This window comes from Hyperoodon ampullatus (genome assembly GCF_949752795.1).
Source record: "Hyperoodon ampullatus genome assembly, chromosome: 2".
Classification (NCBI taxonomy): Eukaryota; Metazoa; Chordata; class Mammalia; order Artiodactyla; family Ziphiidae; genus Hyperoodon; species Hyperoodon ampullatus.
The window spans coordinates 38079173-38096757 of NC_136915.1; the positions used below are offsets into that span (position 1 = coordinate 38079173).

The window sequence follows — 17585 nt, forward strand, 5'->3', positions numbered from 1 at the left end:
TGACCTCTTTTCCGAACCTTTACTCACAAACTGGCTACCAGCTACCTCCACACACCGGGATGTCCTACAGGTACTTCCAATCCCATGTGCCCCGCACAAGCCTTATCTCCCCACAGATCTGCTCCTCCCTCACCCTTCCTCATCTCAGTGAGCACACCACCATCTACCCTGTTTTCCCAACTAGAAACCTGGGCTTCACCGACCAACTGTCCTCTCCCTTGCCCCTTACATTCCTTCCTTGCTCGTTCCTTGTCAGTCTCCTTAGATTCCTTTTCTTATGTCTAAAATTACTGATGTTCTCCAAGGTTTTGTCTTGGTTTCTTTTCTTTCAATGCCACACACTATTCCTGGGTGGTCTCAGCTGTATCCATGGATTCGGTTACCACCTCCATGCCCACCGCCCCCAACCTGTACTTCAAGCACAGGCTTCTTTCCCGAACTCCAGTCCTATAGAGCAAGTGCTGCATGTCAGGCCGCCTGCCACGAGCTCAACTTGTCACAGATGGAACGTGTCATTTCTCTGCTTCCCACCCTGCAAATCTTGCTTCTTCTCCACTGATTTCTATCTTAGTGACTGGCACACCAGAAACCTTATTGCTCCAGCAAGAAATCTAAGAATTTTCCTTAATTTCTCTCTCTTTCACCTCACATACCCAGGCAGTCATCATGCTTTATAGTTTTTACCACCCTGTTACTTCTCCTCTCCATCTCCACTGCTACTGCGTTAGTTAAGGACCTCTTCCATTTCACCAGGATTATTTCAGTAGTCTTCCTGCTTCCGTATTTACCCTCTACAGATCGTCCTTCTCACCACAGCCAAAATGATCTTCATAAAATGGGAAGTTAATCATGCTATTCCTTTTCTTTAAACTCTTAAATTACCACTACCCATTAAACACCTTAGAGGATAGTCCATGATTTGGCTTTTGTCCATTTATATGGCCTTGTCTCCTGTCATATCCATTTCTTTCTGAATTCTATATTGTGGTCATTATGAATTGCTTACCATTCTTTCACGTAACAAATATTTATTGAGTTCCCGTAGGCTTTCAGGATATAACAGTGAAACGGAAAGATAAGGTACTTACCATTCTCAAACTAACATCTTCTTGTGATAGACAGGTAAACAAGATAAGGCAAGACAGTGATAACGTTATAATGAAGAAAATAAGATGTAACAGGGAGTGCTGGGACAGGTTATTTCTGAGAGGATAGTGAGCAGAGCCTCTTTTTAAGTGGTGAAATCTGAGCTAACATCAAAATGAGGAGCTGTTTCTGAAATAAGATATGCTCTCTCACACTTTATATTCTTGATGTCTCTAGAACATTCCTTTCTCCAGCCTGGGGGGCTCTACTCATTTTTCAAGATTCAGTTCAAGGATCATTTCCTTAATTAAGTCTTCTCTGACCCTTTCCTCTTCTGTGACCATACAGATTTCTATCACAGCACTTGTAGCTTCTTGTTGCATATAGCTTATGAGTTCCTTGAGGGAAGAGATTGAGCCTTACGTAGTTTTCTGTCTTCAGTTGCCTACTACATTCTTCAGCATAGAGTGAGTCCTTAAGTGTTTGATGAAAGGGTGAAATACTTGAGACAGGTTTCTATTATCAGTGCTGTGCTGGAGCCAGCTCGTCCTGCTTGGGAGAGCTGACTGGTAGCGTCTCTTCCCAACTCAGTGTTCACTGATATCACTGGTCATAGGGGGAAACTTTGTATCATGGGAATTGGCAAATGCTACAAATCAGGCCACTTATTTTTTCCTTTGGAGAACTGGTTGTTAACAATTTATCAGCACACCACTGGTAGCAGTGTACCAGAAAAATTTCTGGCATTTTTTTTTTTTTGCAATTAAAGTTATACATGCATGAAGTTTAAAGCAAATTGTTCTGACAGTTTTATTACGAAAAATAGTAGTCCCCTGTTCCCTCAACTCATTTCCTTCTTCCCAGAGACAACTCTTTGACTTCTTTTTGCTGAGTATTTCAGTATTTACTTCCATGTCTATAGATAATAGCATGCTTATATTACATCTTAATTTTTCAGTTTTAAGCATTGTCAATAGACTTCCCACAATGGAAGATGAAGATTTAGCTTTCCTTTCTCCCCACCACTGCTCCTTTTTTCCCTTCCTACCCTTCATCCTTTTAATATAGCTATAGCATAATTTTGGTCAATGCTCAGTGTTTATTATGACTATGTTAATTCTATTTCATAGTTGAGCCACATAGCAAACTCTGATGCCTTCTCCTTTCTTGTACAACTTTTTAAAAAACAGAGTTAATAACTGTTTTGTTTTTGTTAGTGTTCTATGTTATTACTAATTCAAACCTAACTTTTAGCCAGTTGTCTAAATTTTTCAAGATGTTTATATGTATCTGGCATTTTATCAGTTTCTTCTTCCTAAATAAGTGTTTCCTGGATTCCACTCTGGACTAACTGCTCCCTTTATGCTTCATGCATAGCAGTCACCCTTGGATCTGCCTTCACCATCACCCCATGGATTCTTTTTGCCTTATTTTGAGTTGGATCTCTTGTTTCTCATCTATCTCCTTTTGGTTTTTCATTTTGGTGGGACACAACTTTTCATGTCTGAAAATGTCTTTATTCTACTGTCACACTTCATTAACACTTACCTTCAGTACGGAATTCTAGGTTGAAATTAATTTTCCTTCAGAATTTTGAAGGCATTGTTCTATTATCTTCTAGTTTTCATTGTTGCTACTGGTAAGTCCAAAGCCATTCCGGTTCCTGATTAGTTGTATATGACCTATTATTTTCTCTTTGTAAGTTGGTAGCATGCTTTGTCTCTGAGGTTCTGAAGTTTCACAATGATGTGGGTTTATTTTTAGCATTGGGCTGGACCCTTAGTAGGCCCTTTCATTCTGTAAATTTGTATCTTTCAGTTCTGGGACATTTTCTTTTTTTTTTTTAATTTTACTTATTATTTTTGGCTGCATTGGGTCTTCATTGCTGCGTGTGGGCTTTCTCTAGTTGCGGCAAGTGGGGGCTACTCTTTGTTACAGTGCGTGGGCTTCTCATTGTGGTGGCTTCTCTAGTTGTGGACCACGGGCTCTAGGTGCATGGGCTTCAGTAGTTGTGGCATGTGGGTTCAGTAGTTGTGGCTCACAGGTTCTAGAATGCAGGTTCAGTAGTTGTGGTGCACAGGCTTAGTTGCTCCACGGCATGTGGGATCTTCCCGGACCAGGGCTCGAACCTGTGTCCCCTGCGTTGGCAGACAGATTCTTAACCACTGCGCCACAGGGAAGCCCTGGGATATTTTCTTATATTATTTCTTAAACAATTTCCTTCTCTGATTTCTCAGCTCTCTTTTTATGGAACTGGTATTCAGATGTTAGACATCCTAGACTAGTCCTCTAATTTTCTATCATTTCTCTTCTATGTCCCATCTCTTTATATTTTTGTTCTACTTTTTGTGAAATTTCAAATTTACCTTCCAATTCTTTTATTGAGGTTTTCCTTTTTGTTATCATATATATTTTTTTTGCAACACGCGGGCCTCTCACTGTTGTGGCCTCTCCCGTTGTGGAGCACAAGCTCCAGACACGCAGGCTCAGTGGCCATGGCTCACGGGCCCAGCCGCTCCACGGCATGTGGGATCCTCCTGGACCGGGGCACGAACCCGTGTCCCCTGCATTGGCAGGCGGACTCTCAACCACTGTGCCACCAGGGAAGCCCTGTTATCATATTTTAAATTTCCTAGAGTTTTTTTTTTGTTCTTTGAAATGACAGGTTGTTTGAAAGCATCTTTCTCTCCCTGCAGAGTCTCTATCTCTTTTTAAGTTGCTTTTTTCTATCTGTTTGATTTGGTCTCTATCTTTCATGATAGAGGCTTTCTTTAGATCTCTGGTAATCTTTGATTATCTCTTCATATTTAGGAAAGGATTCTAAAACAGCACGTGAATGGAATTTGCCATCCATAATTTTCACTATAGCGTGATTTGACTGGGCTGTTAGAAATCTCTCATGTAAATAAATTCAGGTTCTTCTTCTTGGGCTGGTCAAATTCACCAGAAAAGATTCTTTCAAACTCCTGACAGAAGGCTCTAGGCCTCTTTGCCAGGGTTCTGGGAGTTGTCAGGAAGTAGGCTTAGGGGAGGACAGGTCTTGGTGGCCAATATCCCCAATGGTCTCCAACTTTCCTGGTTTTTTATTACGGTACTTTTCATTTCCACCCTGTCTACTGTCTTCCATCAGCCACTCTTCCTAAAGAGCAAAGGCTTAACCTTTAGTTCTATCCCTATGTACTGCCTCTCCCCAAAATGCTTCGCTTAATCCCTCAAGGGCAGCTGTGAGAGGTAGTTCAGCTTTCACTGGCCTCAGTCTTCCCCTATCCTTCTCTCCTATCAGTTCCCGGACAGAGAAATCAACAGACGTCAGAGCTAGAATCTATCTCAGGCTGATCTAGCTTAGTGGTGTTTTTTTGTTTTTGTTTTTGGCTGCGCTACACAGCTTGTAGGATCTTAGTTCCCTGACCAGGGATTGAACCTGGGCCCCGGGAGCAAAAGCACAGAGTTCTAACCACTGGACCACCAGGGAATTCCCTAGCCTAGTGGTTTTTAAAATTTGTTTTATAGATCAGTTTTCACATTCTATAGGAAGGATAAGTGCTCCTTCCCCACTGTATTCCAAACAACTGTGCCTTTACCAGTTTTAAATAATGAGTTTCTGCTTAAGATTTATCTTAAGAAAAAGTTTCCTTTCTAAAAAGTCTGAAAACCATTTGTAATATCTTTCCTCTCTTCTACCACTAATGTTTGCATTTTATACAAGGAAAAAACCTGAGGTCCATACAGAGGAAGAATCTTATTAAGCATGATTCAAGTCTTACTCCAAGTTCAGGCTGTTCATAAACTAAGATTTTAGGGCATTCTAAAGCATCTTAAAATGGGGAAAGATTCTCTATAACTTGTAACAGAGAAGCTCTCCCTCAAAAGTGGAAAGTGGCTTATATGCCCAGTCCTCCTAGGCCTCTGCTTTCTTCAGGGCTGCTGTGGGATACTGAGATAGGGGAAGGTGACCCTTAGACAGTGGTACAGTGTCATTCCAGTCCTGCCAGTGGCTCACTACTGTGGCCATCCCATCATGTAGAATATCAAAGCAAGAGAAGGCAGCTTCTCCCAGGACTACAATTGTCATAAGTATGAGAAGACTGATGGAAATGCTTTCAGAGACCATATTAAATATTATGGAGCCAAAACCAAGGCCTAGGCACTATTCCTTTTTTCATCCTTTCCCCTTTCTTCCTCTCCCCAAGCTGATGCCTCTCCTAGGCTGGATTGGCCTCCAAAGCCTCCCAGAGATACCAGGGGCCTTGCCTCAAGTGCGTACAAGGGGAAACATACCCTTCCTCCACGGTAACTGAGTTCATGAGAAGGGAACAGGTGACAGTCACTCTATCTCTTATGACACAGGATGAACCAATGACTGAGTGCTTAATGGATGACTTCTCTCCAACCTGTGTATCTGGCCCAATGAGGCTGTCAACTCCAACCTGCAAAAGGCAAATATAAATATAAAAACTTGTCCACCCATCTCAACCAACTGCAAACCAACCCTCCAGATCCCTTGAGCTGGGTCTAATGGGATCTTTCCCTACAGACACTTTAGCAAGAGGGATCATCATCAGTATTTCTCAGGGCCACAAGGTCACATAATATCTCTGAGACCAACTCAAACTTACACACTCATGTACTTGTGTATATAGACGTGCTCTCCTGAAGACAGTGCTCAAATCAGGGTAAGAAGAGGGATAGAGATGGAAAGCTCCTGTGTCTGAGTCCAAAGACTATATAACGGACCTTCCTTACAGGGTTTGTGTGGCTGGGCTCAGCACCTGTCCAGGCAATCTTCTTGAGTGCCTGGGCTGGAAGGTAAGATTTTATAACCAGAACTCAGTTTGGGATTTCCCTGGGGCCAATGAGGTTCAGGGCTTGACCTGAGGAGAAGCTGGGAGAAGCTGGTTTGGGGAGAAGCCCCAAACCAGCTTCTCAAGGACAAGCCTCAGTGTACCCAGACACTGTCCCATAACTGCCCTGTCCAAGCTAGCACTTACCAGGTGTTTGCTGACAATCTGGGCTGATGAATGGACCAGTGATTCTTCCGGACAGATAACGGGTAGCAATTTGGACACCTTGAGGAAAGAGGTTTGGTCACTAAAGACAGACCAGAAAACACCTGAAAGCACCTTAAGTAGAACCCTGTGTCCAGCAGAGATGTGGGGAGTTTTCAGCCACAGCTTCCTGTCTGGATGAGGCAGGCTGATGCATTTCCCCGAGGACAGGGATTGTTTACAAAGCAGCTTCTAGATAATCTTATCCTCAGTTTCTAGCTGAGACTCTCTTCCCTGAAAGTAATGCCACCTCCCTCAGCTGGGAGGCTGTGAGACAAGCCTTTGAGATACCCAGGCAGCACTTGGGAGAGGAGGCCTAAAGAGATCAAGGAGCTTCCTGAGGCCTGACCACAGTCATCCTAGGTTCCTGCTCACCTCCTGGACCACAGTGGCCATGCATGAGGTGAGGATGGGAGTAATGTTAGACAACTCCACAATCAGGACAGACCCTGAGAAGGCATCCATGTTCTTCACCAGGCAAAATAAAATGCTGAAGGGGAAATTCACACTATTCTCTTTCCAGTATGAGAAAACTGAAAACGTTATGGGTATGGAATGTTTTATCTCTGGACCCATTAGGAAGGCACAGATAGTGTGTCTATCTGTGATTCTCCAGCATGGGCAGAATGCTGGTCAGAGCACTGTGTGTGGTAGAAACACTAGCTGAGGGAGGCCTTGCTAGACTGGCTACAATGGAGATGTGAAGGCTAATCCCTCAGTTCCTATCCCTGGGATCTCCGCTATTACACTTCAGCCAAGGCCATTCAGGCCTGTCTGATGCACAGCCCCTGCTGACACTTCAGAGGATACTTCTTGGGCCTCAGGTTATCTGTGGACTTGCTTTCAGACCAGTCGGACAGACTCTAGTCATAGAATTGAAGAAAGAGAACTAAAAGTCAAATTAAGGAAGCTTTCTATACCTTTAACCCTAAATTGGGGCTAACTTTACCCAGGACTGCCCTGAGCAAACATGGGAGTAGTTGTGGTTTCTCATAAACTCTCTAGCTTGGATTCCCTTGGATTTAACCAATCCAGGTTGAGGCCAGATTGAGGTCTGGGGCTGGGACCACATCTACCACATGGTGTGGGTCCTGAAGAGTCTTGAGTCAGGTTTTCTTCAGGGATTCAATACCAATCCCAGTGTTCCCTTCCTCCTGTGCCTGCTACACAATAAAGAGCTCCTGCACACACTCGGCCTCTCACTGTCCCCCTTTTTCACCCCTTGCCTTAACTAAAACCTGGCCTGCCTTTAGGGCACTGCTTCCCCTTCAATAGAAGCTACTCATTCTTCATATCTCACAAACCTCAGGATTAAAAGGGTGGATTGGCAAGACTCCTCATGCTCTAATGCTGTTTTCCAGACACTTCTCTCTCATGGACATTCCTTCCTTGATGCTTTGCCATCTGGCTACTCTATACTCTGCTCCTTTGCCTCCTTAAGAAAGCTTCCTCTGTGTGCCTATGTTTACGTCATCACAGTAATGATTACACAGTATTTATCTGCTTGTTTATGAAGTGCTGTAGATATGCCCATGCTGAGCAGAACAGAAGAAAGCTGTTCAACCCACAGGCCAGAAGTTAAGCCTTCTTGGAGATCTTGGCCTTTCTTTGGAGCCACAGAGGCTCTGCCTCTATGGACCAGACCCCTCACTTCCCCTTTTGTTGTACTTGGGTACCCCAATGGTTTCTCCTGACATGCCAGGTACCTTTTGAATGAGAGGGATTCTGAACAAGTCACTGTGTATCTAATGAAGAAATAAGACAAAAGGCTCAGTCTGTTCCTGGGACAGGAACTCCCACGATTTCCCTTCTAAATCCATCCTCTCACCTGTCTGTTGGCTTCCATGTAGAGTCCTAGGGTGCTCACTCGAGAGCAGAGCCCCTCTTTCATGATGTGGACGTAACAGCGCACCTGTGACCTGGACAAATCTTCCCAGCTGTCTCCTTGACAGGCATTCCAGCAGGCATCATAGGGAGCAAAGGTCAGCGTATTGGCTTCTTTTATAAAACTGTAAATATCTTCAAAACAAATACCCAAACCGAGCAAGTACACGAGAGACATGACAGAGAGGATACAGAATCAGTCAAGTTTTGAAAGAGGGTACAGCTCAAACCTCTTCCCTCGCAATGCACCCATGCAGCATGGACCCTGGGGAAATTCCACTAAAACCTGAAAGCCTAAGTCAAATTAAAAGAGGCAATGTGCTTTCCTGTACATCTGAAATACCGTATGATATAAAAATGCTTAAAAAGAGGTCCTATAAGCAAGTTTGACTGACAATCAAGCACTACTACGGAAAATAAAATAGATGATTCTTGTACACCATGGGGTAGCAGAAGCAACTGTCCAGGCTTTAGTGACCAGCCATGTTGGCTTTGTGCTGCTAGCCTCCATTATCATATCAGATAGTTGTGCTATGAGAGAAATAGCACAGGACTTGGGCTTCAGTTTTTCAACTCGTACAACAATCATTTGAAATCTTTTATTTTATGGTAAGAAAACTGGGGCTCAGAAGACTAAATAACCTGCCTTAGGTCATAGAGCTAATAAATGGCAGAGCAAAATTTCAAACCCAGGTCTGAGATGCTAAGCCCTGATATCTTAACCATCATGTTATACTGTCTCCATTTATTCCTTTGATAAGTACATTTTTTGGAACATCTACTATGAGCCCAGGACTGGGCCAGGGACCAGGCAAGGATATGAGAGCAAACAAGACTGACCTCGTCCCTACATCCTGGAAAGGTGATAGTCTGTTGGCTCTGGTTGGACTGTCATTATACAGCCCTTCACCTTTCTTCCCTTGACAGGAGAGGCTGAGTTTAGTCAGGAGTGGGGCTCCCAGAGCCTAGAGAATAGGGGAACTGAGAAGTGGTGCGCAGAGTTCAAAGTCAAAAAGGTCTAGAGAGGGACACAGCCAAACCAGAGCTGTTAACCAGAGAATGGACCTGAGGCATGATTAGCCTGTCCCTGAAGAGCACAGTGACAGGATTTGCTTGAGCAAGCCCACCCAGAGCTCAGGGAGTGGCGTCAGCTAGCCTGTCCTAACTGTTGGCTAGATGAAAACCTGCTGCCTTGAGACAGGCATCTTGGGCTGGACTAAGTTGCCCAGCCATTCTTCCAAAGGTATTGTTACCCCTACCTTACTGCACCAACTCAAGCACTGACCTAAGGACTTCAGCTCCTTTTTCTTTAGATCCTCTTCTTTTTCCTCTTGTCCTTGTTGTGATGAAGCTGAGGAGAACTGTTTTCTTACTAGGTATGGAATCAGTTCACTCCGGATGGAAGTGATTGACCTAGGAAGAAAGAGTGGTCAAATATAAGAAATCTGACTATCTGGATCCAATCAGAATCAAAAACTGTGCATCCAAGGAAAAGCTAAATTCCTTCCTGTCATGCCACCTTGGGACTGATAGAGATTAGAAATGACAAGGATTTGGCAGTTCTGGAGAAGCAGAGGACCTACATTCTCTCTCAGCTTCAGGCTGGAGGTGGGAGGGTAGTGTACTGAGTCTGAGACGCCCTTTCCCTGATCTATGCAGAAAATAGTCTTTTACAAGACTTATCTACAAAGTGTGTGCCTGCATGTTTGTATGTGTGTGCACGTGTGTGTATCTTAACATGGTGCTTTGACTATTAACTGGCAATAACCCATGAGAAGGTAGAATGCTCTGGCCTTTTGAAAAAAAGTTACTTAAAAAAACATAAAACATTTTCTGTAAAGGTCTTGCATATTTTCTGTAAGATTAATCTGGAGTATCTTAGTTTTTTTGTTGTTATAAATGGTGCCTTTTAAATAATTATTTTCCTCTTCTTTTTGGTCAATACAAACTCAATTCACTGTATTTTGATCTTGTAGCCAATTGCCTTGATAAACAATCTTAATACTGATATTTTATCTGTAGATTCTGGCAATCATACCAACTATGTAAACAACAATTTCCTTTCTTCCTTTCTAATCCTTATTTTTCATTATCTTACCATATTGGCTAAGACCTCCAATACACTAACGCTGAATAGAAGTACTAATAGTCATCCTTTTTTTTTTTTAACTTCATAACTCCATTCATTTTATTCACTTGACCGCTGTATGAACAGATACACCTGAAATTTAAAACAAGAGCTTATACAGAGACCTGTTCTTTTTATAGGCATTAGCTCAGAATATATGTGGTTAAGATGACATAGAAAAAAGTTTAAATGTGAATTTAGGACTGAGTTAAGGAGGTGCATACTCAGTCTCATATCTGGACATGCTTCAGATACCTCCTTAATGTCTATCTCCAAGACTGAAATGACTCTGTACCTCTTTGAAGACAACAGACCATTCTATCATCTCTTCATTGATGACCAGGCCTTGACCATATGGAATATTGGTGACAAACTCTCCTACTTTAACCAGCAGCCCAAGACCAGCAGGAAAATTCACAGCACTCTGGATATCCTATCATGTTACACGGTTCTGTTTTTCATCTAAGGATATGTGGTCTCCAGCACTGTTGGTAAATTGGACTTTCCTCAAAAACGGATGCAGTTCCAGATGCCATCAGGTGATCAATGCGGGTCCTGCTTCTGGAGGGCATTTATCTTTCTTCACCATCTCTGCTTCAGATACCAGAGGAACTGCTCGCCTTTCAAATCATCAGATACAAATAGCGCCACCCAGGTCCAGCCAAAATGCAGCAATAACCACATCATTCCTTGAGCCAGGGAGCTGTCCGTAGTGGCCATCTGATAGAGTGATGGGAACTGGTCTTTAACACTCAGGATGGGATCAAAAGGACCATACGTGACCTGTGGGCTTCTGTAGAGCTCCAGAACTGTTCCAATCTCGGCTGAAAATGCCAATGCAGTTCCTGTAACAATGGCCACAGATTTTCTCTGTCCCTGGCAGTTGTAGTTAGGGAGAGTCTGATTTCCTCCAGAGAGCCAAAACAGGGCACTTTCCAAGGTCCTTTGGTCACTGGGAAAGGCATTGTAGAGGTTGAAACCCAAGGACAGATTGGGGAGCAGATGGGAGTCCTTATTGATTTCCTCAATGGCCAAGAGAAATGCCGGGACGTATTGGTAGTTCTTCCAAAGCCACCTGGTCACACAGAAATCCACGGGTGAGGACAGGCGAAACTTGAGGCTGGTTTCAACTCAAACTTGAACTCCAGAGATAACTTGTCTTTAAGTTCATCCAGGGCTTTGAAGACTCTAAGACCTTAGAGCAGGGTTTCCAAACCCGGGCACTATAGATAATGCTTTGTCACGGGTGCTGTTCAGTGCGGTGTAAGCCGTCCAGCAGCATCCGTGGCCTCCACACACTAGATGCCACTAGCAGCCCCTCCCATTTGTAACAACAGAAACAATGCCTCCGCAGGTGACTAAAAGCCCCCTGGGGGCAAAGTCACACCAGTGAAAGGATGGGGAGAGGGGGAACTCTGAGGAGGGGACGGCAGCACCCAGAGCTAGGAGGAAACCGAGGCTCCAGGCCAACCAGTGGGGTGAGCCTGAGGCCCCAGGGCTGGAAACATGGCTCGCGGGAAAGGGGGAGGAATGCCGGAGCCTGTGATGGGGGTGCCCCAGACCCACACCCTTCCCTAGACTCCTACGGGAGCCCCGGGACTGCCCACCGCTCAGAGTCCTGACCCTCGCACTGAGGCCTAACGTACCATGTGAACCCAGCCCCCCGTGGAGAAAACTTTACACAGCGCAGTGAGCCACCCCGCGAGTCCTCCAGTCATCCTTACTTATTCTTGATTTTAAAGGGAATTCTTCTATTTTATCATTTACTGAACTTTTTTTTTTTTTTTTTTTTTTTTTTGCGGTACGCGGGCCTCTCACTGTTGTGGCCTCTCCCGTTGCGGAGCACAGGCTCCGGACGCGCAGGCTCAGCGGCCATGGCCCACGAGACCAGCCGCTCCGCGGCATGTGGGATCTTCCCGGACCGGGGCACGAACCCGTGTCCCCTGCATCGGCAGGCGGACTCTCAACCACTGCGCCACCAGGGAAGTCCCTATTTTATCATTTAGACTGATGATTGTTACAGTTTTTTTTCCCTATCATCAAAGCCACCATTTATTGACTGTCCTCTGTGTAGATATTGGGCTTCATGCTTTATAGCCAATACCTGGCACATGTTATTGGTTTTATAAATACCCTTTATCAGGTTAAGGAACTTCTCTTTTATTCCTAACTTGCTAAGAGCTTTCATCAATTAATGGGTACTGACTTTTACTAAAAAATTTTTTTTTCTTGCATCTATGGAGCTCACTGTATTTTTTTTCTCCTTTATTCTGTTATGGTAATGGATTAAAACATTTTCTGACACTAACAGGTTGAATAACACTTTTCAAAGACTATATACACAATTTCTACTCTACACTCCCTCACAGTAGAGGAATTACAGGTGATTCTTCTATTTTTATGCAAATTATCAGATTTTACAACTTTAGGCTCTTTTTTAAGTTTCTTGTCTTTCATTTTCTCACAGCTTCTACGGTACTACTCTCCTAGTTTGATTCAGACTTCGCAAATTTAAAATTCATTCTGATGACTAAGTATTTCCCACACAGATTTCAACTTCCCTTCTACTTAAGAGTGGGCTCCCTCACATTATAACAGTTGTATTTATTTACCAATGGCTATCAAAGAATTTCCACAACAAAGTTAACTTCAATTTACTTTCATGAAATCAGATCAGTCTAGGACACCACTTACAGAAAGAAAATCAGACCAAAGATCAATGTGTAGAAGAACCTCCAGAAGGCAAAAACATTCCTGTACTATATCATTCAGATACAAGCAGTAAGCAACCTTGGTCAAGAGCTTCGGAGCTCTCTTTCATTTGGCCTCGTTGGGTCCCTGGAGGCATGGTGCTTCCTCATGGGTATCGAGCCAGGATGCTGGGTCTAAATGACCAAGAATCTGTAACGGGGAAGAAGGAACCTGATCCTTAGTACAATGAGTATGCTTCTGATTCATACTTAGCAAAGGAAATGAAAGACTACCATATGATTTTTAGTTTTCTCTCTCATACTGTGATCTTGTTAGAATTTTAAATCACTAGTTAATTAATTTAGCATTTAATAAGACTGTAGTAATATGCCAGTCACTGTTCTGTGCCTTGGAAATATACTGTTTCTGCTCTCAAAGAATTCATAATCCAGTGGAAAGTAGCCTGATTATGGATTTAAGGAGAAGAGTAGGAGATGAGGTTGATTAAGGAGGCAATGGAGCCAGATCATGAAAGCCTTCTGTGGCAGTCTAGACAGTTTGGACTGAGACAAGCCAGTGGTTAGTTTTTAAGCAGGAAAGCGACATGATCAGTTTTATTTCTTAGGAAGGTAATTCTGGTAACAGTGAAAATAGGCTTGGAATAAGGAGAATGAACACAGAGAGACCAGTTACAAGACTCTGAAAGATGAGATAATGTGGGCTGAGAGAGGGGTTAATGTATAAGCAGCCCTATAAACCTGACTGCTGCTTCATACTTCCTACCCTCTCTCTCAGCCCCTATTCAAAGAAGCTCTGCAGGCTGACACAGGACCACACAGATGGAGTGTAGGTAGGAAGGCAAGACAGAGGTGGAGGCTGAGGAGGGTAAGCAAAATTAGGAACCCTGGAGCTACACAGTTCATGGTTTTTGTCATTTTTAAAAGATCAAGTCAAACATCTTTGAAGAATTCTGTGTAAGCTGGAAGCTCTTGTATTGAATTTCAATGTGCTTTTTCTACTGATCCTTTGATGGAGATTAAAAATTTCCATATAAATTCAAAGAATGAAATAACACTCTTAGCTTTTTTCTCCCCTTTTAATGCTCCTAACCAGTGTGGGTAGCAAATGTTCCTTGGCCCCCTCTGGTGGAAAACAAGTCAGTTCCCTTTGAAGAAATGACAAAGCATAGACAGCTGGGGGATTTCAGAGCCATGATATTTACACTATAGGCCAAACAGAACTGTCACTGCAAGAGGCAAGCAAACAAGCCTTGGCACACAGCCCTTTTAGGCAGAACCCTTTAAGGAAACCAGACAAGGATCTGAGGAGAGGACCTGAAGCAGTCCTGCCAGGTCCCACCTGCCTCTGCTGGGGCTCAGCAATCAGGTCAATTCTCATAATGCGGTTGGCCTAGCAGCACAATGGAGGACAAAATTACTCTTCCTGCATTGTACTCAAACTAGACGTAGCTCAAAGCTGTGCCAAGAAGTGGGACAGGCCACTGTGACCCACTGTGAGCATCCTGACCTTGGGGCTGAAGACCAGCAGCTGGATCCACTGCTCTGGGCCTCGGCAACCTCACTTTCTCCCTTCCCTCTCATACACAGCCTTCCCAGAAACACCTGCCTCATGTCATAAAATTATAAGCTCCTAAGAAATAAGAAATCACAAAGGAGAACAACAGATTTGACTATCAGATGCAAACAAATAACCCCACCAAGTGAAAAAGACAAAATAATTGTTACATACAGGACAAAAGATTAATATTTTTAATAGGTAAATAGATATAAATGTTCAAAAAAATATAAAAATATTTTAAAGAAATAAATATTAAAAAAAAGATGCAGGGCTTCCCTGGTGGCGCAGTGGTTGAGAGTCCGCCTGCCGATGCAGGGGACATGGGTTTGTGCCCCGGTCCAGGAAGATCCCACATGCCGCGGAGCGGCTGGGCCCGTGGGCCATGGCCGCTGAGCCTGCGCGTCCGGAGCCTGTGCTCCACAACGGGAGAGGCCACAACAGTGAGAGGCCCGCGTACCACACACACACACACACACACACACAAATAAATAAATAAAAATTTAAAAAGATTCAATTTCTCTCACAAATTAGCAGATTTAAAATAATTCTCATTAGTGATAAGGGTGTTTCTCATACAATGTATAAACTGGTAAAATTTTTTCTGAAAAGTAACTGGCAATACATAACAAAGGTCTTGAAGACATTCATATTATTTTATCCTATAATTCTATTTCTATAAATCTATCTTAAGGAAAATACATCATGCTCAATAAATATTTGCTGAATAAACAAAATAATTAGACAATAAAAAAGGATCTTTGAACAAAAAGGTATTCTTCTTAATGTTAAAAAATAGAGAACGACCAAATATCCAACAATGGAAGAAACAATCAAACACATATATAATAGAATAGCATACAGGCAAAACTCTGATCATAAAGAATTTTTTAATGACACAGGAAAATGCTCATGAAATAATACTGAATAAAGAAAGCAGAAAGCAGAGAGGGCAGACAGCAGAAGCAAGAACTACAATCCTGCAGTCTGTGGAACAAAAACCATATTCACAGAAAGACAGACAAGATGAAAAGGCAGAGGGCTATGTATCAGATGAAGGAACAAGATAAAACCCCAGAAAAACAACTAAATGAAGTGGAGATAGGCAACCTTCCAGAAAAAGAATTCAGAATAATGATAGTGAAGATGATCCAGGACCTCGGAGAAAGAATGGAGGCAAAGATTGAGAAGATGCAAGAAATGTTTAACAAAGACCTAGAAGAATTAAAGAACAAACAAACAGAGATGAACAATACAATAACCGAAATGAAAAATACACTAGAAGGAATCAATAGCAGAATAACTGAGGCAGAAGAACGGATAAGTGACCTTTAAGACAGAATGGTGGAATTCACTACCGCGGAACAGAATAAAGAAAAAAGAATGAAAAGAAATGAAGACAGCCCAAGAGACCTCTGGGACAACATTAAGTGCAACAATATTTGCATTATAGGGGTCCCAGAAGGAGAAGAGAGAGAGAAAGGACCCAAGAAAATATCTGAAGAGATTATAGTCAAAAACTTCCCTAACACGGGAAAGGAAATAGCCACCCAAGTCCAGGAAGTGCAGAGAGTCCCAGGCAGGATAAACCCAAGGAGAAATACGCTGAGACACATAGTAATCAAATTGACAAAAATTAAAGACAAAGAAAAATTACTGAAAGCAACAAGGGAAAAACGACAAATAACATACAAGGGAACTCCCATAAGGTTAACAGCTAATTTCTCAGCAGAAACTCTACAAGCCAGAAGGGAGTGGCATGACATATTTAAAGTGATGAAAGGGAAGAACCTACAACCAAGATTACTCTACCTGGCAAGTATCTCATTCAGATTTGATGGAGAAATCAAAAGCTTTACTGACAAGCAAAAGTTAAGAGAATTCAGCACCACCAAACCAGCTGTACAACAAATGCTAAAGGAACTTCTCTAAGTGGGAAACACAAGAGAAGAAAAGGACCTACAAAAACAAACCCAAAACAATTAAGAAAATGGTAGCAGGGACATACATATTGATAATTACCTTAAATGTGAATGGATTAAATGCTCCAACCAAAAGACACAGGCTTGCTGAATGGATACAAAAACAAGACCCATATATATGCTGTCTACAAGAGACCCACTTCGGACCTAGGGACACATACAGACTGAAAGTGAGGGGATGGAAAAAGATACTCCATGCAAACGGAAATCAAAGAAAGCTGGAGTAGAATACTCATATCAGATAAAATAGACTTTAAAATAAAGAATGTTACAAGAGACAAGGAAGGACACTACATAATGATCAAGGATCAATCCAAGAAGAAGGTATAACAATTATAAATATATATGCACCCAACACAGGAGCACCTCAATACATAAGGCAAATGCTAACAGCTATGAAAGAGGAAATCAACAGTAACACAGTAATAGTGGGGGACTTGAACACCTCGCTTACACCAATGGACAGATCATCCAGACAGAAAATTAGTACGGAAACACAAGCTTTAAATGACACAAGAGACCAGATAGATTTAGTTGATATTTATAGGACATTCCATCCCAAAACAGCAGATTACACTTTTTTCTCAAGTGCGCATGGAACATTCTCCAGGATAGATCACATCTTGGGTCACAAATCAAGCCTCAGTAAATTTAAGAAAATTGAAATCATATCAAGCATCTTTTCTGACCACAATGCTATGAGATTAGAAATGAATTACAGGGAAAAAAACATAAAAAACACAAACACATGGAGGCTAACCAATACGTTACTAAATAACCAAGAGATCACTGAAGAAATCAAAAAATACCTAGAGACAAATGACAACGAAAACATGACGATCCAGAACCTATGGGATGCAGCAAAAGCAGTTCTAAGAGGGAAGTTTATAGCAATGCAATCCTACCTCAAGAAACAAGAAAGATCTCAAATAAACAATCTAACCTTACACCTAAAGGAACCAGAGAAAGAAGAACAAACAAAACCCCAAGTTAGTAGAAGGCAAGAAATCATAAACATCAGAGCAGAAATAAATGAAAAAGAAATGTAGGAAACAATAGCAAAGATCAATAAAACTAAAAGCTGTTTCTTTGAGAAGATAAACAAAATTGATAAACCATTAGCCAGACTCATCAAGAAAAAGAGGGAGAGGACTCAGATCAATAAAATTAGAAATGAAAAAGGAGAAGTTACAA

General features: G+C 42.4%; 2 protein-coding genes across 2 annotated transcripts in view; both read right to left on the bottom strand.

Annotated features, from left to right (window-relative positions):
• Positions 1-17585, bottom strand: part of EIF2B3 (eukaryotic translation initiation factor 2B subunit gamma) — a 148381-nt gene that overhangs the window by 17918 nt on the left and 112878 nt on the right. Inside the window, exons 7-10 of the mRNA XM_079698740.1 lie at positions 9301-9428; positions 7960-8150; positions 6075-6152; positions 5365-5513 (exon numbers count right to left, since the gene is read on the bottom strand). Of these exons, the coding sequence (XP_079554866.1) occupies positions 5365-5513; positions 6075-6152; positions 7960-8150; positions 9301-9428 (546 nt within the window). The remainder of the gene's footprint in view (positions 1-5364; positions 5514-6074; positions 6153-7959; positions 8151-9300; positions 9429-17585) is intronic.
• Positions 10679-14232, bottom strand: LOC307048454 (vomeronasal type-2 receptor 26-like; the record flags this gene model as incomplete). Its single annotated transcript, XM_079697537.1, is given in 4 exon segments — positions 10679-10737; positions 10740-11218; positions 11388-11512; positions 14194-14232. Coding segments are annotated over 4 exon segments (702 nt in total).